General features: G+C 48.5%; 1 protein-coding gene across 13 annotated transcripts in view; it reads left to right on the plus strand.

Moving 5' to 3' along the window:
* GBF1 (golgi brefeldin A resistant guanine nucleotide exchange factor 1) overlaps window positions 1–21736 on the plus strand; it is a 125032-nt gene extending 103296 nt beyond the window's left edge. For 4 of the 13 annotated variants that reach the window (XM_064595210.1, XM_064595211.1, XM_064595217.1 and 1 more), the window contains 27 exons: window positions 547–687; window positions 1019–1107; window positions 2651–2853; window positions 3324–3447; window positions 3732–3857; window positions 4127–4209; window positions 4843–5079; window positions 5367–5460; window positions 5832–6008; window positions 6337–6401; window positions 6485–6608; window positions 6810–6881; window positions 7028–7122; window positions 7376–7529; window positions 10038–10263; window positions 10776–10936; window positions 11070–11316; window positions 11440–11645; window positions 12502–12652; window positions 12743–12873; window positions 13072–13173; window positions 13450–13563; window positions 13714–13894; window positions 14058–14186; window positions 14664–14818; window positions 15654–15761; window positions 16535–17237. In XM_064595210.1, coding sequence (XP_064451280.1) covers window positions 547–687; window positions 1019–1107; window positions 2651–2853; window positions 3324–3447; window positions 3732–3857; window positions 4127–4209; window positions 4843–5079; window positions 5367–5460; window positions 5832–6008; window positions 6337–6401; window positions 6485–6608; window positions 6810–6881; window positions 7028–7122; window positions 7376–7529; window positions 10038–10263; window positions 10776–10936; window positions 11070–11316; window positions 11440–11645; window positions 12502–12652; window positions 12743–12873; window positions 13072–13173; window positions 13450–13563; window positions 13714–13894; window positions 14058–14186; window positions 14664–14818; window positions 15654–15761; window positions 16535–16624 — 3785 coding nt within the window. In that variant the 3' untranslated portion in view covers window positions 16625–17237. Of the gene's footprint in view, window positions 1–546; window positions 688–1018; window positions 1108–2650; window positions 2854–3323; window positions 3448–3731; window positions 3858–4126; window positions 4210–4842; window positions 5080–5366; window positions 5461–5831; window positions 6009–6336; window positions 6402–6484; window positions 6609–6809; window positions 6882–7027; window positions 7123–7375; window positions 7530–10037; window positions 10264–10775; window positions 10937–11069; window positions 11317–11439; window positions 11646–12501; window positions 12653–12742; window positions 12874–13071; window positions 13174–13449; window positions 13564–13713; window positions 13895–14057; window positions 14187–14663; window positions 15536–15587; window positions 15762–16534; window positions 17238–21541 lie in introns of those variants that run through there. The other 9 variants (XM_064595212.1, XM_064595214.1, XM_045878691.3 and 6 more) reach the window with 7 other exon arrangements.
* Window positions 21737–22086: the final 350 nt, after the last annotated feature.

The following is a 22086-nucleotide window of genomic DNA, read 5'->3' on the forward strand; positions in this document are numbered from 1 at the left end:
AGCTCAGCATGGAGTCTGCTTGTCCCTCTCCCTCTACTTCTCCCCCTGGTCATGTGTGTGTGCACATACTCTCTTTCTAAAAGAAAGAAATAAAATCTTTAATAAAATAAAGCATAGTTAAAATACAATGTTACATTAGTTTCAGGTATACAGCATAGGAGTATTCTTATTTTTTTATGGGGAGAAAAGAGAACCTAGATGAAAGGATATAGGATTTCTGTTCCTGAAAGGTCCAGGTCCTACCTTCCCCCACTCCCAGTATCTGCTTCCACCCTGATTAATCTTCTCTGACATCCCCTTGAGACTGAGGTTGCAGAAGATCAGAGAATGGGATTAGGTAATCTCTATTAAATTATAGAATCTAATGCTTGACTAACCTGGGACAGTGACTACTTATTTGGGCTTAGGTTTGTTGTCTTCAGGCCTGGTGACCTGTGTAGGTCTATGTGGGACCTATCCAGGTCTCCTTGGCCTAATACATAACTTCTCTTGCAGCTCTGCTTGATTTCCTACCCCATCTTCATTTATTTTCTTCTCTCTTACCAGCTGAAAGAACAGCCAGTGATGGGAAACCTGTAGGCATAGCCCCAGACATCCCAGGCCTACATCTGCCAGGTGGAGGGCGGCTGACAGCAGAACATGGGAAGCCAGGATGCAGTGATCTGGAGGAAGCTTCTGACTCTGGGGGTGGGTACTGGGTGTCCATGATCCTCAGCCCCCTCAACTGGAGGGTCTGGTGGAGAGCAAAGGGAAGGGGGGCAGGGGCACAGACACCCTAAGGCAGTTGAACCTTGACTGCTCACCCATGCCCTCAAACATGGAGAGAGGAAATAAAATGTTTGGAGCCCTAGAAGATAGGACTTCTGGGAACATGGAAGACTGATGAGGACAAGAAAATTTCTGAGGCATTCTCCTTCTTCACTAGAGAGTATATTGGTGGCAACCTTCCAAAAGCCATTATATCGTAAAAGCAGTCTTATGGGTTTTTCCTTTTCTTCCTCCCATCTCCCATTCCTAGCTGACAAAAAGTTTACCCGGAAGCCACCTCGATTTTCCTGTCTCCTGCCAGATCCACGGGAACTGATTGAAATTAAAAACAAAAAGAAGGTGTGTATGGCTATCCCCAGAACTTAGCCTCTGCCTGCCTCTGTCTGGGTGTCTTTTGTAGGGTTTCTGTCCCAGAGGATAAGGGAGAGTCTAGCAGCTCATTGGACGGTTTCCCAAGGCTAATCTTTGCATTTGTTGGGACTTCAGCAACCACCCAGTCTCCTTTGAAAGCCTTCACTTCTAAGCCATGTAATTAGGCATACCCTGTTGTGTGCCCCTGGGCAAATGCTGCCCTGGGTGTGAGCCAGTTGTTACTGGTGGTAACAAGAACCTGGGACCTGGTATCATGTGAGTCGCTGGAGGTTATTGGTCATCTCGAGCTCTGGGGTAAGGATTGGCAGTGTAAGGGAATCGACGTTTATCTGGTGCTTTAGAAAAGTTCAAAAAAAATTTTTTTTAAACACAAAACCTTCTGTTTAACCCTTTCTTCCTCTTATGGTCAGCCTAAATGACTGGTTTATGTGTCCCCTTGATTGCAGGGCTGTGACTCAACAGACAAAAAGTTGAGTTATCATCACAGTTAGTTCACTTTGTCCTTAAAAGTTGGAAAACAGAAGAAAGAAGGGAAATCTAAGCTAGACTATAAACAGATGCCAGGACGGCTATAAAACTCGAGAGAAGAGGGACGCCTAGATGGCTCAGTTGGTTAAGCATCTGCCTTCGGCTCAGGTCATGATCCCAGGGTCTTGGGATCGAGTCCCGCATTGGGCTCCTTAATCGGCAGGGAGCCTGCTTCTCCCTCTGCCTGCTGCTCCCCCTGCTTGTGCTCGCTCTCTCTCTCTCTCTCTCTGACAAATAAATAAAATTTTTAAAAAAAAGAGAGAAGAGAACCTTCTCTAGTCTCTCTTCTACTTTTTCCTGGTTGCCAAGTTGGTGGAGAAGGGCTGCGTCTTGAGAACTCAGAAAATGAGTGAAAAGGAGCTCCTCAGCTGCTGCTGCTGCTGCTGCTTCTGCGTCTTCTCCTCCTCCTCCTCCCTCCTCCCTTCTCCTTCCTTCTTTTCTTCTTCTTCTTCTTCTTCCTCCTCCTCCTCCCACCTCCTCCTCCTCCCCCTCCTCCCCCTCCTCCCCCTCCTCCTTCTCCTTCTTCTTCTTTCTTCTTCTTCAAGTAGGCTCCATGCCAAGTGTGGGGCTTGAACTCACAACCCTGAGATCAAGAGTTGCATGTTCTACCCGCTGAGTCAGCCAGGTGCCTCTTATAGTGCAATTTTTAAAAAATTATGTATTTTATTTTATTTATCTTATTTTATTTTTTAAGTAATCTCTACACCCAACATGGAGCTCAAACTTACAGCCCTGAGATCAAGAGTTACATGCTCTACCAACTGAGCCAGCCGGGCACCCCAGTTCCTCAGCCAGTTCTAATTAGACATGAAGATTGGGAAGAGCTATGGCTGGTATGATCCAGCCTTAATTTTGGAGTCACTTAGAACCACATCCTAGGAGCCCATTAGATGACCATCTGTGGACCATGATGGAGTTCAGCCTGGCCTTGTCTGGTTTAGGAGCAGAGCAACTTGTGACACCTCTGGTATCTCTCCTCCAGCTGCTAATCACTGGCACAGAGCAGTTCAACCAGAAACCAAAGAAGGGGATCCAGTTTCTGCAGGAGAAAGGCCTCCTCACCATCCCAATGGACAACATAGAGGTAGCCCAGTGGCTCCGAGAGAACCCTCGGCTGGACAAGAAAATGATTGGAGAGTTTGTGAGTGACCGCAAAAACATTGACCTGTTGGAGAGCTTTGTGAGGTGAGGAAGTGGCAAGAAATGGGGGACATAGTTGGTGATCAAAGGGCAAGGCATCCCTCCCTCAAAATAGTCTCAGTCAGTTCCTGTTGGTGACCGAGGTCACACACTCTTCCTCTTCCCATGACTTATGTCTGTTGGACCTGAAAGAGTCTCCAGCAAGATAGCTTTGGGAGCCATTCCATTCTGCATAGAGAGCATTGCAAAGGGGTAGACCAGGGTTCCTGAGCACGAGGTAGTTCTAGTGGATGAGGTTTCCAGGCAAGAAGGCACTGATGTGGAAAGTACTAAAATTAGGAGTTACCAGATTCTAGTCTGTGTAGAGATGACCACAAGATTGTTCCCCTTTGCTAGAGCCTTCAGCCTCCTCTGTTCCAATATGAAAAGGTTAGAGGGACTAGAGCTAATTAATAGGGAGCCCAACATTTGTAGCTTATATATCTTTAGCCTCTTTGTCCTTCCTTTCCCTCTAGCACCTTCAGCTTTCAGGGCCTACGGCTGGATGAAGCTCTTCGCCTCTACCTGGAAGCCTTTCGCTTACCTGGGGAAGCACCAGTCATCCAGAGATTGCTGGAGGCATTCACTGAGCATTGGAGAGTGAGTTGAGTGGGAGGGCCTGAGCCCGGCATCCCAGGTTCATTTGACTGGAGGGTTTTTATGGCTCCAACTGAAGGACCCAGCTGCTGTCTCCTAAGAAGGCTGAGAGCAACATCAGCGAACTTTCCATAGAGATACCAGCTTCTGTTAAGGAGTTGGCAAGAGGTTGGAGGCTTTCTGGCTGGTAACCCCCCTAGGTATCCAGCATTGGCCAGTGGGTTGGTAGTGAAGGTTTGATTGGCCAGAGAAGGGCATTGATACAGGTGGGGTCTTTGCTTTTTCAGAATTGTAATGGCTCCCCATTTGCCAATAGCGATGCCTGCTTTGCCCTGGCCTATGCTGTCATCATGCTTAATACTGACCAGCACAACCACAACGTTCGCAAACAGAATGCACCCATGACTCTAGAGGTAAGCTTGGATCCCAGCCAAGGCAGAGAGGGTCCAACACAGTTTTGGAGGTACAGCAGGAAGGACATGAGATCTTCCAGTGGGCACAATGGACAGAGTTTGTCCAAGGGAATCAGGAAGGGCTGGCCAATCCAGGAAAATAACTGGGTTAGGGATGTGGGCTCTTTCACTTACTGTTTCCTTAGTCCTATTTACCGTAGACCCAGGAGTTCTTTAGGTGGGGCTTCAGCATTGACATATGGGGGAAAAGCTTATTGGCCTGTCTCTAGGAGTTTCGCAAAAACCTAAAAGGTGTGAATGGAGGCAAGGACTTTGAGCAAGACATCCTGGAGGACATGTACCATGCCATCAAGTGAGTATTTGTGGAGAATAGTTGGGCATCTCAGATTTTAGAGTTCCTTCAGACTTCAGTGATTCATATGCCCTGGATTTAGCCTTGAGACTCAGCTGGGCAGCCCCTCTTCCCATTTATTTCTTAAAGAAACCTGAATAGTACTGGAGCTCTAGTACTCTGAGCCAGGATCTAAACTGCCCCTGCTAAGTAGAATATCATGGGCCCATTTTCTGAACCCAGAGCATCTGGGTTTTCCTGTTCAGCTCACAAGATGCATTCTGATGCTGGTAGAGAACCCAAGATGGGCACTGGAGGGTGAGGTTTGGGTCAGAGATCAGAGATGGGGCACTTAGTTTTTTATTGTAAATCAGAAAGGGTAGAGAGAAATGTTCATCCTCATACCCAGAAAGAATGGAGATCTCACTATAGAACTAAAGGCCCCAGTTAGAGACAGGGCTTTGAGATTATGGGGCATTACTAGGTGCTTCCTTTTTTTCTCCCTGGTCCCACTAGTGGGTAGGAAGCAGACCACTGAGCTGCACTTTTGGTGACCTCTCATTGATGGACTGTACCAGTATGGGCAAAACCTGTTGTCCTAGTTTGGAACCAGTTAGGAGCAGTGCATCTACTCTTTCCTTTACCTCCTGACAGGAATGAGGAAATTGTGATGCCTGAAGAGCAGACAGGCTTGGTTCGGGAGAACTATGTGTGGAATGTGCTGCTTCATCGAGGTGCCACCCCAGAGGGCATATTCCTTCGTGTGCCTGCTGGCAGCTATGATCTTGACCTCTTCACCATGACATGGGGCCCCACTATTGCTGCCCTTTCTTATGTCTTTGACAAAAGCCTTGAGGAGACAATCATCCAGAAAGCCATCTCAGGCTTCAGGTAGCCCAGCTGTGGCCTTGGTCTTGACCTCCTCTCACCTCTCTGGGCAAACATGGTTGCCTCCATGCCTTTCTGATTCCTACTCATATTTTTATTAGAATGGGTTTTCTCTGAGTTTTTGAAAGGAGGCTGAAGCATGGGAAAGCTCAGTCTTAAACAGATTGAAGAGTAAAAGGTTTCTTCCTGGGACTGATTGGGGAAGAATCCCAAGTAAGCCTCCTCAGGGACTTGGAAGGGCTGCTTGGCCTTCCAGTGACTCACTCTGTTTCTGGAATGTGAAATTACAGGAAGTGCGCCATGATCTCCGCCCACTATGGCCTCAGCGATGTGTTTGACAATCTCATCATATCTCTGTGCAAATTCACAGCTCTTAGCAGTGAGGTGAGCAGGGGTAAGAACTGTGTACTTAGAGTTCCAAAGGAGGACCTCTCTTTTAGCCATAAATCTATCTTTATCTGTGGAGCTGTTTTCCCTCGGCATATTCTTTCACTCCCCCTAGACTACAGTAGCACTTAGGCCATTTCTATTTCACACCCCCTAGGATGAGAATAGTGTCACCTCATGCAATTGGGATGGGAGAGGAGATGCATCAGTGGGGAAGGCCTTAACCAGGTTAGCCCTTCCTACCAGTATTAGGGGGGATTGAACCATAACAAGCAGAAGGACCCTTGGGGAACTATAGGTAAAGGCCTAAGAGATCTCCTTTCCAGACATTTACCAGACCCTAAGCCTTTTCTCATCTTCCTTTTCAGTCTATTGAGAACCTTCCCAGTGTGTTTGGAAGCAACCCCAAAGCCCACATTGCAGCCAAGACAGTATTCCATTTGGCCCATCGTCATGGTGACATCCTGCGGGAGGGCTGGAAGAATATCATGGAGGCCATGCTACAGCTCTTCCGAGCCCAGCTGCTGCCCAAAGCTATGGTGGAGGTAATTCTTATAGGAAACTAGTGGACAATAAAAGGCAAAAGCTCATAAACTATGTGCTATCTGTGTATGGAACTGGTTGAGAGTAGCACTGGGCCCAGTGACTGCTGAAGCTTACCAGGAACACCTTAAATGTAAGACCACAGATCTTGGGCGAGGGGATAGCTGTAAAAGAAGGCTGATATAAGCCATTGCCAGTCACCAGCTGTAGGGGGCCCAGTCAGGAGTGTGGGGCACTGAGCTACAAGAAGAAAGCCAGAGAATTTTGCGTGGAGAAGCAGAAAATGCAAAGGGCATGTGGAAGGAAATTATTCTTGACCTGACTTTCCAGGTAGAAGATTTTGTGGATCCCAATGGCAAGATCTCTCTACAGAGGGAGGAGACACCATCAAATCGGTAAGGGCAGATCAGAGGCTAAAGGCCTTGGAGAAGGAGGGTCGGAACTATGGAGCTCACCAAGGTTTGAACTCTTTCTATAGAGGAGAGTCGACAGTACTAAGCTTTGTGAGCTGGCTGACACTAAGTGGTACTGAGCAGTCTAGTGTGCGGGGCCCATCCACTGAGAACCAAGAGGCCAAAAGAGCGGCCTTGGACTGTATCAAGGTAACTGCCTCTGCCTACCCTTGGTAAACAAGCCTAGATCCCTCCCTACTGGATAGATGTTGCCCTAGAAACTGAAGAGTAGAATCATCCAGGGCTTATGACCAGAGCTGATGCCTTTTGTCCTCTCTCTCTAGCTCTTGGGAACATTCTCTTCCCTCCAGCCCTTGTCACTGACCCTCCTCCCTCTTGCATCCCCTCTAGCAATGTGATCCAGAAAAGATGATCACAGAAAGCAAGTTCCTTCAGCTGGAGTCACTGCAGGAGCTCATGAAGGTACAGAGTGAAGAGGAAAGAGGAGGGATGAAAGGGCTGGCTGTGTCTGGGAGGGGAGATGGAGACAATGGTGACTGCCTTAATTTCTGTCAGGGCAGGGCCAGTGGCTGACTTCTCCATGCTCTCCTGGTATTGTTGTGCTTTAGGCTCTGGTCTCAGTGACACCAGATGAAGAGACATACGATGAGGAGGATGCTGCTTTCTGCCTAGAGGTGCTGCTGAGGATTGTGCTGGAGAACAGGTAGAAGGCAGTCTTTAGGCAGGCCTCATACTGGGCTTGTGCCGAAGGGATGGAAGACGGGAGCCATCTTGCTGAGTGGGCTTTAGGGGCAAGAAGCACATGTAGCTGTAGGCAGTGGAGAAGCTTGTTTATTATACCTTAGCCTGCTTAGGGTATAATACCAATGAGCTCTGAAAGGCCTAACCTGGATCAAAAAGACTTATTGCCCAGTGGCCTCTCCAACTGAGACTGTCCTCACCTTTATGTTCCTCAGGGACCGTGTGGGTTGTGTGTGGCAGACTGTCCGAGACCATCTATATCACCTGTGTGTCCAGGCACAGGATTTCTGCTTCCTTGTAGAGCGGGCAGTGGTGGGGCTGCTGCGCTTGGCCATTCGACTACTCCGAAGAGAAGAGATCAGTGGCCAGGTAAGCAGAGTACAGCCTGGAGGGCAGGAAGTATGCAGGGGACTAAAGCCACAGTGTCAGTTATGGGTATGGCCTGAGACAGAGAGTACATTTAGTGCCCCATAGCATGAGTCTGGTTATCTACCACAGGGCTAGAGGAATCTAACAGGTGGCATTAGGGATAAGTCTAGAATGGTCTCAAGTATGAAGCTGGTACTTAGCACCTCTGCAGGCTCCTGTGAATCTGCTCTGTAGGGTTGGATGGCTACTGCCTTGTGGTAGTCTCAGCCCTATACCTGGTTTCCTGGTTCTCATGCTTAGGACCCTCCTGAGATCTCTTGGCTCAGGTATAAAAGACAGCCAGCATAGAACTAGTAAGTGAGTTCAGCAAGGTCACAGGATATAAGATTAACACAAAAAATCACACAGGGGAGGTGGGTGGGGGATGGGTTAAATGGGTGATGGGCACTATAGAGGGCACTTGTAATGAACACTGGGTATTATATGTAAGTGATGAATCACTAAATTCTACTCAAATACTACACTATATGTTAACAACTTGAATGTAAATTTAAAAGGGGGGGGGCGGCGCCTGGGTGGCTCAGTCGTTAAGCATCTGCCCTCGGCTCAGGTCATGATCCCAGGGTCCTGGGAGCGAGTCCCGCATCGGGCTTCTTGCTCGGCGGGGAGTCTGCTTCTCCCTCTCCCTCTGCCTGCCTCTCCCCCTGCTTGTGTGTTCTCTTTCTTTGACAAATTAAAAAAAAAAAAAAAATTTATTTATTTTGAGAGAAAGTGAGCATGTAGGGGGAGGGGCAGAGGGAGATAGAGAGACTCTCAAGCAGACTTCCTGCTGATCAGGGAGCCTGACACAGGGCTGGATCTCACGACCCTGAGATCATGACCTGAGCCAAAATCAAGAGTTGGACGCTTAACCGACGGAGCCACCTAGTCACCCCTCAAAATAAATCATAGATTTAAATGTAAAATGTAGAACTATGAAAACTTTAGGAAGAAACCTAGGAGATTATCTTCAGGAGCTAGGAAAAGAATTCTTAGGCTTGACACCAAAAGCACAATCCATAAAAGGAAAAATTGGTAAATTGGACTTCATCAATTTTAAGAATTTATACTCTAGGGGCGTGCTTCTTTTTGCCCCCAACCTTAACCCCTGCAATCTGTCCGTAACTTTTAAAATTCTGTCATTTCAAAAACGTTATATAAATGGAATTGTTTTTAAAAGGTTAACCTGTGGTGGTGGAACTATTCAACATATTGACTAGTGAAGGATACACAAACCTAAAATTAGGTGATTAAATTATGTAGAACTTAATACACACGTGCATACACATGAGTAAAGTAAAACTGGGAAAACTGAATAAGATCAGTAGATTGTATCAATGTCAGTATCACTTATCATTTACTATAGTTTTACATAATGTTACCATTGGGGTAAGGGGGCAGGGGCACCTGGGTGGCTCAGTCGTTAAGCGTCTGCCTTCAGCTCAGGTCATGATCTCAGGGTCCTGGGATCGAGCCCTGCATCGGGCTCCCTGCTTGGCAGGAGGCCTGCTTCTCCCTCTCTCACTCCCCCTGCTTGTAGTCCCTCTCTTGCTGTGTCTCTCTCTGTCAAATAAATAAAACCTTAAAAAAAAAGGGGGGGGGCAAAGCATACAAAGGATCTCTTTGTATTATTTCTTTTTTTTTTTTTTTTAAGATTTATTTATTTATTTTGAGAGAGAGCATGTGCACATGAGTGGGGAAAGGGGCAGAGGGAGAAGACAGAATCTCAAGCAGACTCCCCGCCAAGTGCAGAGCCCAATGCGGGGCTCGATCCCACAACCATGAGATCATGACCTGAGCTGAAATCAAGAGTTGGACATTTAACTGACTAAGCCATCCAGGCATCCCGCTGTATAATTTTTTACAACTGCATATGAATCTACAGCTCAATAAAAATTTTAATTAAAAAAAAAAACTGGGGGCGCCTGGGTGGCTCAGTTGTTAATCATCTGCCTTCGGTTCAGGTCATAATCCCAGGACCCTGGGTTTGAGCCCCGCATTGGGCTCCCTGCTCGGTGGGGAGCCTGCTTCTCCCTCTCCCACTCCCCCTGCTTGTATTCCCTCTCTTGCTGTCTCTCTGTCAAATAAATAAATTAAAAATCTTTAAAAAAAAATTAAAAGAAAACTAAAGAAGGGACACCTGGATGGCTAGTCGGTTAAGCATCTGCCTTCGACTCAGATCACGATCCCAGGATTCTGGGATTGAGTCCCGAATCGGGCTCCCTGCTCAGCAGGTAGCCAGCTTCTCCCTCGTCTCTCCCCTGACTCATGGGCTCTCTCTCTCTCTCAAAAAAATAAATAAATAAAATCTTTAAAAAAACAAAAACAAAAAATTGAAGAAAAGACCAGCAGCAGTACTCTTAGGAGGGTCCTAGCCAAACCATCCTCACTGGCCTAAGGAAACTGGTGGGGAAGGAGTCCAGACAAGAAGCTGTGTGCCCACTTCCTGCTCCCCACCCACCCACCCAGGTGCTGCTCTCCCTGCGCATTTTGCTGCTAATGAAGCCCAGCGTGCTGTCCCGAGTCAGTCACCAGGTAGCCTATGGGCTCCATGAACTCCTTAAGACCAACGCAGCCAACATCCACTCAGGTGATGACTGGGCCACCCTCTTCACACTGCTGGAATGCATTGGCTCAGGTGTAAAGCCTCCAGCTGCCCTGCAGTCCACAGCCAGGGCTGATGGACCTGATGCTGGTAAGCCCTTTCCCAGGGAGACCCTCATTGGCAGATAAACAGTTATGGCCCCAGGGGTTGAGACAGGAAAACAAAATACAGGTTATTGTATTTAGCAGATTAAACACCCCTGATTTCCGCCATCTGCTTCCAGAGCTTCCTGTACCCACTGGCCTTTCCCCAGCACTCATGGGTTAAATAGTATGAAGGCTAGTAGGCAACATAGATGTCTATGACACTAGGCTTCCTACCTAAGGACTATTTTCTCAGAAACTATGTCCTCCCCACCACCCCCATCCCCTGACAGCTGCTACTAGATGCCATCAGGAGCCCAAATTAGCCTACTGCCCCATTTGGTCAAGAGAGAATCTATCCAGACCATCCTTCAGCCCCCTGGTGACAGGGCTGAAACTAAGCTGGACCAAGAGAGAGGAGAGCCCAGGCTTCAGCACCTGTTTCTTAGAACTGAAATCATCCTTAATCTCAGTGTCCCCATTTCCACCCTGACTCTTCTCTTCTCCCTGCTGACTCAGGGGCCCAATCAGACAGCGAACTCCCATCCTACCATCAGAATGATGTGAGCCTGGACCGAGGATACACTTCTGATTCAGAGGTCTACGCTGACCATTGCAGGCCTGGCAAGATCCACCGATCAGCCACAGACGCTGATGTGGTCAACAGCGGCTGGTTAGTGGTGAGTGAGCATACGGGCAGTGGGTGAGTCTTCCCTCCTTGGCCTGTGGGAAAGATTCCTGGTCCTCCGAGAGGGCATCTAAGGGAAGATCAGGCTCAAGCCTGGGTTCCCAGCAACTCTGTGTACTTTACAGGTGGGGAAGGATGACATCGATAACTCCAAGCCAGGTCCTGGGCCCAGCCGGCTAGGCCCTTCACCCCTGGTCAATCAGTACAGCCTAACAGTGGGGCTGGACCTCGGGCCACACGATACTAAGTCCCTGCTTAAATGTGTAGAATCTCTGTCCTTCATCGTGCGTGATGCTGCCCACATTACACCTGACAACTTTGAGCTCTGCGTCAAGACTCTCCGCATCTTTGTGGAGGCCAGTCTGAATGGCGGTGGGTTACCCAATGAAGGGGCAGCTGGGGAGTAGCCATGTGAATATACGGGGGAAAGGGAGGAAAAGGTAGGCCATCTGTGTCCATGATGTAGAAATGTAACCTGGGTCTGACTCTGCTCAGGGTGCAAGTCCCAGGAAAAACGTGGCAAGAGTCACAAATATGATAGCAAAGGAAACCGCTTCAAGAAGAAATCCAAGGAAGGCTCAGTGCTTCGGCGGCCTCGAACCTCCAGCCAACATGCCACTCGGGGTGGGCATAGTGACGATGATGAGGATGAAGGTGTGCCTGCCAGCTACCATACGGTGTCTTTACAGGTCAGTCAGGACGTAAGTATGGCATCCTTTACTTCCTCTCCTCTCCCTGCCCCTGACATTGGGAGCGTGGGCAGGGCCAGGGACAGCCAGGGCTGAGAGGAAGGGCCTATGTTTTCCAACCCAGGGCCTCGGCCACCACTTCCACAGTTTCCCTATCCAAGACCACTGTAAATCTTTGTTTGCTTAATATTTAAGATTTATGTTTTGAATAAGTAATATATACACGTAGTACAAAGTTCAGAAGTACGAAAAGGTAAACAGATAAAAGTAAGTCCTATTCCATTCCTGCCCCCAGCTGCTAAGTTCCCCTCCCCAGAGGTAGACGCTGCCACTAGTTTCTTGTCTATCCTTCCAGAATTCTTTGTCTATTCAAGGCGTATAAAGTTTATTTTATGAGCAGACTTTTTATCACTAAAAAAATGGAGAACTAATTGCCTTAAATAGAATAACCTTAGAAAAATTATGAAAACAAAAAATTATTAAAGTTGACCAGACACTGTTGCCCACCAAAGCCTCTGAGCCTGAGGTTTGCTTTCTGGTTTTAAAATGAAATTAACAAGATGAAGCTTTATCTGTCATCAGAAGGTATGAAAGAGAATTGAAAATACCTTTTTCACCATGTAATTCATTGTTATTACACACTCATTCCACACACCTCCTTATATCTCCTCCACTAGGATTAACACCCAATTTTGGGAAACACTGGCTGGCAGGGGACAACCAGCTCATGAAGTCGAGAAAGAGGGGTGAGGGGTAGAGTATGGTGTGATGTACTAGGGGCTCCTTTGAGGACTCAGTCAGGGACAGTGTTGGGGGGCATCAACCAGACCTTACCCCAGCTCATTTCCTGCCCCTCCTGTGACTCCAGTTGTTAGACCTGATGCACACCCTGCACACTCGAGCGGCCTCGATCTACAGCTCTTGGGCGGAGGAGCAGCGCCATCTAGAGACAGGTGGCCGGAAGATCGAAGCTGATTCCCGCAGCCTCTGGGCCCACTGCTGGTGCCCGTTACTGCAGGGTAAACCTCAGGGGAGCAGGCAGGGCAGGGGTGGAGGTGGAGCTGGCACTTGGGATGCCTGAAGGATCCTGAGCCTGCTCTTGCTCTCAGGCATCGCCTGCCTGTGCTGCGACGCCCGGCGCCAGGTCCGGATGCAGGCACTGACCTATCTACAGCGAGCACTGCTGGTACATGATCTGCAGAAGCTAGATGCCCTGGAGTGGGAGTCCTGTTTTAACAAGGTGGGACTTCCCTCTGGTCTTAAAGTTCAAATCCTTAAGACAGGGAGAACTGGGCAGCCTGAAGAGCCCGTAATGTCAGTCCTCAGTTTGCATCCTACCTTTCCTTCTGCTCTGTGCTTATCCATCCCAGCCCCTGGCTGCCTTGGAGTAAGGCTGCCAACTGGCCTGTTAGGGACCAATTGGCTCTTTACCCACCAGGTGCTGTTTCCTCTACTGACCAAGCTCTTGGAGAATATCAGCCCTGCAGATGTGGGTGGGATGGAGGAGACTCGAATGAGGGCTTCCACACTGCTGTCTAAGGTACTGCTCACCACCCTCATCTACCCACTCTCCCCACACCTGCCTTTCTGCGAGGACAAAGCCAGGGCTTCTCCTAGGACCTGGAGATGCAATGTGGGTGCTTGGGACCCCCAGCTATGGAGACTCATCAGGACCCAGGGACCTGGGAGGATTCTGGAATTCAGAGGAATCTCTGATTTAGGATTCCCATGCAAGATAGGACAGGCTTGCCTCCCAGCCTTGGAGAGGGATGCAGATAGCTCCGACCCTTCACTAAAATGGGCTGGCGGGCCTTAGGTCTTCCTGCAGCACCTGTCTCCGCTGCTGTCACTCTCTACCTTTGCGGCCCTCTGGCTGACCATTCTGGACTTCATGGACAAGTATATGCACGCAGGCTCCAGTGACTTACTGGTATGTTCTACCTCAGCCCAACTCCCACTGCCTGCTTCCTCGCCCACCTGCTGGGAAGACATGCTGTTTTGCCCTTGGTGGCTGCCTCCTCCTTACCATGTCCCCGCCATGCCCTCTTTCCTATTTACATGGTCCCACTGCCACCAACAGTCAGAGGCCATCCCTGAGTCTCTGAAGAACATGCTTCTGGTGATGGACACAGCAGAGATTTTCCACAATGCAGATGCCCGAGGAGGCAGCCCCTCAGCCCTCTGGGAGATCACCTGGGAGCGCATTGACTGTTTTCTGCCCCACCTACGAGATGAGCTCTTCAAGCAGACTGTCATCCAGGGTAGGGGGCTTAGTTCAGCTTTGTCAAAAGAATCCTCATCAGAGAGTCTGGAGCTAATACTTAGTTCTCTGTACTCATATCAGTGGGAAGACTGGTGGGTAGCCAGGGCTGTGGTTGAAAGAAAACACTAAGAGCTGCCACCTGGTTTTTCTGCCCTCCCCAGACCCCATGCCCATAGAGCCACATGCCCAAAAATCTCTGGCCTCAGCCCACATGACTCCTGCTGCTGGGGACACAAGGACACCTGGCCATCCACCTCCCCCAGAGATGCCTTCTGAGCTGGGGGCCTGTGGTGAGTCCTTTTGAGCTAGCCTCCTGGGTGTTGAGCAGGAAGTAGGAAGCCTAGGAGGAGCCCCAGGGTAGTTTGGGATTACTGCTGAGTATGGGCTGTGAGCCAGGGGAAGGAGGGAACCAGAGTTCTTCCTGTGGGAAATGGCAGGGCCAAATAAGCTATGATGAGCTACCTGCTTGAGATTTTCAGGCTTGGAAGGAGAAGGCTGGATCAGGAACTTGGAATAAATATGCAGAGGTTGCCCTTTGGGGATTCTAGTAAAGATCAGATCAGAACTTACCTGACTGGAGGTAAGAAGCAAAGGAGTTAGAAGGTAGATACAGGATAGCTGGATATTTGAATGAGTTTCAAGGGGAGATTCCCAACTACTTAGCCTGATAGGGGTCATTTTGTTCACAGGAATGGGGAGAAGCAGAGATTAGGTAAACCAGCTGGGGAATGTAAAGGAGTCTGACCAGCCCCTTGCTCTCCCTACAGACTTTGAGAAGCCTGAGAGCCCTCGACCTGCCAACAGCGGCTCCGCTGGATCACCAGTGGCGTCTAGCCCCAGCAGACTGAGCCCTACTCCAGATGGGCCTCCTTCCCTGGCTCAGCCCCCACTAATCCTACAGCCCTTGGCCTCCCCACTGCAGGTGGGCGTACCACCCATGACTCTGCCCATCATCCTCAACCCTGCTCTCATTGAGGCCACCTCACCAGTGCCCCTCCTGGCCACACCCCGCTCCACAGACCCCATGCCCACCTCCGAGGTCAACTAAGGCAGGCCCCTCAGAGATTAGGACCAGTACTTCCTACCAGACTGTCCCCAGCCACCCTTCCAGCTGTCCGCAGGGCACAAACTTTTCAGGCCCAGCCTGAGCTGCTGTTACTGCTGCTTGGATAGGGACCTGAAAAAGAGAAGTTTTATAGCCCCTCCTAGGACCCACAATCAGGATGGGGGACCTTCTTCCTCAGCTCTCCATTCCTGGGGGTCTAACCTGAGAACACATTCAGGTATCATGTGCAACCTGGCAGCCCTGGGGAGGCATCTCTGTGCCAACCCTGTAGTACCTGTCCTCGTGCCCCTCCTGCCCCTCCTGCCCCTCCTGCCCCTCCTGCCCGTGGTCAGGCATTGAGAGCCAAGCCAGCCACTCTGCACTTTGTGTCCCTCTCCCATCTTCACTCCCATCAGCGCTGGGCCACCTCCTCCAATTCTTCCTCTTATTAATTAGTCAGTTTGGAAAGTTGATTGGCACCATGGAGGGTTGGCAGGTGGGGCTGGACAGAGGGACATGTACATATGGAAAAACAAGACAACAATGGACTTTTTATGATGTAATAAATGTCTTAGTACCAATGTCACTGCCTTACCTGCTGGTGTCCTTCTTGAGCTTATGGGCACTGTGTTATTGGGATACCTAGGGCTTGGGCCTTGCGTGAACAGAAGTGAGGCTGAACCTACCAACAGTCTGGCCCATGTCGCCCCAGGCCAGCAGCCAGCCAGACGCCAGCCAGGATTCCTTCGCCAGAGCTGCTGCCCTACACCACCACCACCGCCAGAGCAGTGCACTCTTGCCACGGGGGGTATGCCAGGAGGTTGGTATTGTCCTCTTCCCTCACTGCTCCACACGGTCTGAACTGGGGTCAGAGTCAAAGGGAAGGTGAACCAGAGTTGAGCTGTAGTTATTCAGAAGTCTTCCCTCAGATGTAGCCCATGGTCCAGGAGCCCAAAGGGGAGACCGTGGGGCTTTAGGAGCTGTCTTGCCCACAGCTATGATTTTGGGTTTCTGGGCACAGGGCATTTGTTTTGTTGGCCCCAGACTGAGGAGGGAAATTTTGTCCTGCCCTACAGTCCCTATCCATCTCACTTTCTGAAGCATGATTAGGGAACCTTTCCCATTCTTCCCCTTTGTGTCAGGGTAAGACAAGTGGGAGTGTGCGCGGGGCAGGCAGCATGGCTCCTGCAGGCTGAGGCACTGTGGGTGGGATACAGGATGCAATGCACGAAGCTTTCCCAGGTGAAGCCTCTACATGTCTTGGCTTCCTCCTCCACGGTAGTCCCTTCCCTCTCTAGGAGGGGCAAGGGAGTAGTACTACCTGTCGTACACCAGCTGGCTTCCACCATGGAGAGTTAGGGGTGCTCAGCCTCTCCATGTGGGCCCAGCTGGCTATATGATCGATCAGTCAGGAGCTTGGACTCCCCTTTGCTCAGCACAACCACCTGGATGTTGCTGGGTGTCTAGACCTCAGGAAGTGCCTTCCACACGTGTAGGAAAGGGTACCTTGGAAATGGTAACAGGCTCATGTGGAAAAATACTAACATGTGACCTCCTACACTAGTTTTTCCCTCTTCCCTTCCTTCTACCCAGGTAGTTCAGACCATGCCTGGTTTCCACACTAACCAGAAGCCTTGTCTGATCCCGTCCCTAGGAAAATTAGGAGTATGGCTGCACTCCTGATCTGTACTTTTCTGTATGAATGCTGAAAGGCCTGGGTCTTCAGTCAGGTAGACACTAGGGCCCTCGGCTTCGGCTGAGATGTCTTTATTCTCCCATCTGAGCTCCACAAGTGCTGCCTTTCGAAGCTTCCCTGTGGGGGAAATAATGTTGGCTACTGCAAAGGAATTTGAAGGTCATCCTGTGAACAAAAGAATATGACAAGTCTGTGCCCCTCAGTCTGCAAATATTGGAAAGAAGCTGGAATGATTGCAAACCGACCCTCTCCCCATTGGGTTGCAAAAAAACACTTGGAAGTCTCATTCTCTTAAAGATCAGCTGACACATACATTACTTACGTTATTGACAAATGTTCTCCCTGAGAAGGCAAAGGAAGCTACAGAAGAAGCTAATATTCAGGCCCCAATTCTAATCAACACAGAAGGACTTCGTGATGTGGAAGTGCCAGAACAACTTTTAGGAAAGTAACAGTGTGACCCAGAGGAAAGTGTTGGTCTCCATGGTGTCTCCTATAAGAACTCCAGGATAGCAGATTTCAGAAAGTCCAGAGGAAAGCTAGGGACCTAAGACCAAACGTGGAGAAGTGACATTGTTGGAGCACCGTATGTGTCAACAGTAAGTGCGATGGCCACACAACTGTGTAGAGGTGTTTACTCTTACGGATGAGGCAACGGGTTCAGAGAGGCCAAGTCCTAGGTCTGCCTCACTCTAAACCTCATGGTCTTTCCTATGACACTTCCTCAATTCAAAAGTGGTGGTGGTGGTGGTATGGAAACCCTTCAAAGCTACATATATTTTCCATAGCTCTTAAGAAATAAAAGGTTGAGGGGCGCCTGGGTGGCTCAGTCGTTGAGCGTCTGCCTTCGGCTCAGGTCATGATCCCAGGGTCCTGGGATCGAGCCCCACATCGGGCTCCCTGCTCCGCGGGAAGCCTGCTTCTCCCTCTCCCACTCCCCCTGCTCGTGTTCCCTCTCTCGCTGTATCTCTCTCTGTCAAATAAATAAAATCTTTAAAAAAAAAAAAAAAAGAAATAAAAGGTTGAGGGCGCTTGGGTGGCTCAGTTGGTTAAGCGACTGCCTTCGGCTCAGGTCATGATCCTGGAGTCCCTGGATCGAGTCCCGCATCGGGCTCCCTGCTTGGCAGGGAGTCTGCTTCTCCCTCTGACCCTCCCCCCTCTCATGTGCTCTCTCTCTCATTCTCTCTGTCAAATAAATAAAAAAAATCTTTAAAAAAAAAAAAAAAGAAAAGGTTGAGGGGCACCTGGGTGGCTCAGTCAGGCGTCTGTCTGCCTTCGGCTCAGGTCATGATCTTGGGGTGATGGGATTGAGCTCCACATCGGGCTCTCTGCTCAGCAGGGAGTCAGCTTCTCCCTCTCCCTCTGTGATATCTCTCACTCACTCTCAAATAAAAATAAAATCTTTTTTAAAAAGTAAAACATTGAGCATCTGAAGGGACATGTTATTACCTAGTGAGCTAAGAGTTCACTAGAAAACTAGAAAGAGATGCACACGAAGAATAAATTAATTTTCTAATCACATAATGGTATCAGGAAGGATGAATTACAGAATTAGCTACAAGGGACACATACCTCCCCCTGCCCCCCCCAAAATGCTAAGAACAACAAAAAATGTGGGTATTTGAACCCTCGGGTATTTAATTTTGTTCAGGGTTCACTGCTTGGGAGACGAGTGGCCATGAGTAAGCAAGAACCACTCAGCCCCTGGGCTTCAACTGAGGAAAAACTTTATTTTTTCTTAAGTATGTATTTGTTTATCTATCTATTTATTTATGAGAGAGAGCCAGCACAAGCAGGGGGGACAGCAGAGGAAGAGGGAGAAGCAGACACCGCTGAGCAGGGAGCCCAATGCTGAGGGATCCCAGGACCCTGGGATCATGACCTGAGTCAAAGGCAGATGCTTAACTGACTGAGCCACCCAGGTGCCCCGAGGAAAAAGAACTTTGGTTCAAATACCCCCTCCTTGAAATACTCTTCCCTTGGCTTCTGAGACACTAGTTTTCTTTGGTTCTCTTCTACCTCACTGGCCATACCTTTTTTTTTTTTTTTAAGATTTTATTTTATTTATTTGACAGCCAGAGAGAGAACACAAGCAGGGGGAGCAGCAGAAGGAGAGGGAGAAGCAGGCTCCTTGCTGAGCAGGGAGCCCAATGCGGGGGCTCGATCCCAGGACCCTGGGATCATGACCTGAGCGGAAGGCAGATGCTTAACGACTGAGCCACCCAGGCGCCCCTGGCCATACCTTTTAAATTTCCTTTGTTGGCACCTCCTCATTCCTCATCTCCATAGACTGTGAACATCAGAGCACCCCAGGGCTCAACCCTTGGTCCTCAAATTCTTTCTCCACACTCAATTGCTGGATGATGTTGTCTACTGTCAAGACTTTAAATACCATCCACTTTTTGTCCAACTACCCCTCATCATATCCACTTGCATGCCTCACAGGCTCTCAAATATAACAAACTTAAAGGAAAAATTATTGATCCCCCCAAATCTGCTCCTCCCCCACTGTGCCCCATGTCACTAAAAGACTTCATTCTTCCAGGTTCTCATGCCAAACCTCCCCCAACCCCTTCTCATATCTACATCCAGTTCCTCAGCAAATCTTGTCGCTTTTATCATTCAAATCTATCTGGAACGTGACTACTTCTCACCATCCTCACTCACTATCACCCAAATCCAAGCCATCGTCTGTTGGACCACTGGTCTCCCTCCTTCATTTCAGTCCTATATGCTCTCTACTCTCCACACAGTGAAGTGTATCTTTTTAAAACATGTCATACTGGGATGCCTGGATGGCTTAGTTGGTTGGGTGCCTGACTCTTGTTTTCAGCTCAGATCATGATCTCAGTGTCATGGGATCAGGCCCCGCATGGGGCTCCATGCCCAGCGCAGAATCTGCTTGTCCCTCTCCCTCTGTTCCTTCCCCTGCTCTCTCTCTCTCTCAAATTAATAAATTAAATCTAAAAAAACAAATGTCATATCATTTTCACTCCACTGCTCAAAATCCTCCAAAGGCTTTTTTTTTTAAAGATGTTATTTATTTATTTATTGCCAGAAAGAGAGAGAGAGCAGCAGCAGAGGGAGAGGGAGAAGCAGGCTCCCCGCTGAGCAGGGAGCCTGATGGGAGCTTGATCCCAGGATCCTGGGATCATGACCTGAGCCGAAGACAGGCGCCCAACCGACTGAGCCACCCAGACGCCCCCCCACAAAGGCTTTACATCTCACCCAGAACAGAGTCCAAAGTTCTTACTTTATCCCACCTACCTAAGCTTCTTGCTTTCTCAGATATACCAAACACATTCATATTGAAACTTTACACTGCTAGTCCCTCCTCCTGGAATGCGTTTCCCTCTGATAGCCACATCACTCCCTCACTTTTTTCAAGGCACTGTTCAAATGTTACCTCATCAGAGAAGCCTTCCCTCCACTGCTACAAAGAAAAGCCTTGTTACCACCTCTTTGCCTACTTAATTTTTCTGCTAGCCCTTATCACCAACTGAACATCCATTTGATTTTTATCTATAAACAAAGACATTCTGTTCTAGAGTAGGCCCTCACTATTGGTGAACGAATGGAGTGAATTTATGGTGCCTCTTCTTTGGACCAAGTGTAGTGCTAAGGCTAGGTACAGGAACAGATAATCATTAGGCTGGAAATTAGTGGTGAAGAGGTTTCTTAATCCCAGATAGATGAGGCTATAGCAACTGACAATAAACTACTTTGAATCAGTTAAAATCTCCAGGCCCAACGTTGGGAATTGTTGGAGCTGACTGATGGATACATGGGGGCTCATCATACTATTCTATATGTTTGAAATTTTTTAAAGGTTTTATTTATTTATTTACTTATTTATTTAGGAAAGAGCACAAACGGGGAAAGGGGGAGAGGGAGAGGGAGAAACAGACTCCCCGCTGAGCAGGGAGCCCAGTGCAGGGCTCCATCCCAGGACCCCTGGATCACGACCTGAGCCAAAGGCAGACACTTAATCCAATTGAGCTACCCAGGCGCCCTATGTTGGAAACTTTCTATAATAGAGTTTTTCTTCTTTAAAAATCTTCAGATAAATTACAGCTCAGAATCTTATATTTAGAAATAGCTCAACCTCTACGGGCTCTTTTAGAGGCAGTTGTGGAGAGTGGAAGAATTCATGGCAATTCCAGCTGGTAGTCTATGAGCGCTTTGAAAGGACAGTTGTAATCATTGGCAACCAGCACAGGCTAAGTTGAGGTATACCAAACTAACCTCATTTTGTTTTAATGTAAGGGTTAAAGATTTGGTTCACCAGGGGAATGTAGTAGACAATATCCCTGGATTTCAGCAAAAATTTTGGTAGTATTTTATGATATTCACTTGAGAGGCTCACAGTGGGATGGAAAGGGCTGCTTTGTTTTGTATCAGTTTAAGGAAGAGCTTCATCCTAGAATTAATAGACTGGGTATTTTGAACTCTCACTCTGTCCCTTTCTAGGTGTTGTATTTGGTCACTACTTCACCTCTCTGAGCCTTAATTTCTTCATCAGTAAAGGTAATATTTACCTCCAACGTTGTTGGGAGGAAAAATAAGAACTTATACTAACAGTACCTTAACACAGTACTTGCCACATTCCATTTGCAAGATGAAGAGGAGGGTGAAATAACAGGAAATAGCTCATATCAAGGGCTATAAGAGTCTGCTTTTTATGCAGACCTATGCAGGCCTGTAAATCCATTATTAAGGTCAGGGGTGGAGGCCCCTGAGTGGCTCAGTGGGTTGAGCGTCTGCCTTTGGCTCAGGTCATGATCCTGGGGTCCTGGGATCAGCCCTGCAGCATCACGCTCCCTGCTCAATGGGGAGTCTGTTTGTCCCTCTCCCTCTGACTCTCCCCCTTGCTCATGGTCTCGCTCACTCTCTCTCTTTCAAAGGAATAAATAAAAAAGCTAAAAAAAAAAAAAAAAGAAAAAGAAGAAGAAGAAGGTCAGGGGCAAGTTGCTTGGAAAATCTGAAACAAAAGCCTGTGTTCTACCATGAGCCTAAGGGAGGACGACTCCAAGAATGGAGATTGCTCATGACACCTCCTAAAGAGAAACTCTACCTATCACAGATCTTCAGCCAGAGTCAGTACTTTATGAAATCCTTTACTGATCTTGCTGCCACCGAAAGTGTTCAAGCGGAGTTGGGAGCTATAGAAAAGGCAATTTCCTACAATGGAGGAAGTCCGAACCGTAAAGATTTTGGATGTCTTTTCAATTCTAATGTTCCAAATCTCTGTGATGGATGAGCAAGACCTGAGTCTCTCAGATGAACCCCTCATTTACCTTCCCTGGCACAGAGCTCCAGAGCTCAGGTCTGGAAGTCTGGCCCCCTGTGACCCTGCCATTTATAGAGTAAGTTTCAGGTTCAGATGGTCTCTTCCAGGGGAGACTGGAACATGAGAGGATTACGGAGTCTCCTTGCGGCTCCAGAGAGG

This window comes from Mirounga angustirostris, unplaced genomic scaffold (assembly GCF_029215605.1).
Source record: "Mirounga angustirostris isolate CCGP_5_RB_7025 unplaced genomic scaffold, mMirAng1.0.hap1 SCAF_6, whole genome shotgun sequence".
Classification (NCBI taxonomy): Eukaryota; Metazoa; Chordata; class Mammalia; order Carnivora; family Phocidae; genus Mirounga; species Mirounga angustirostris.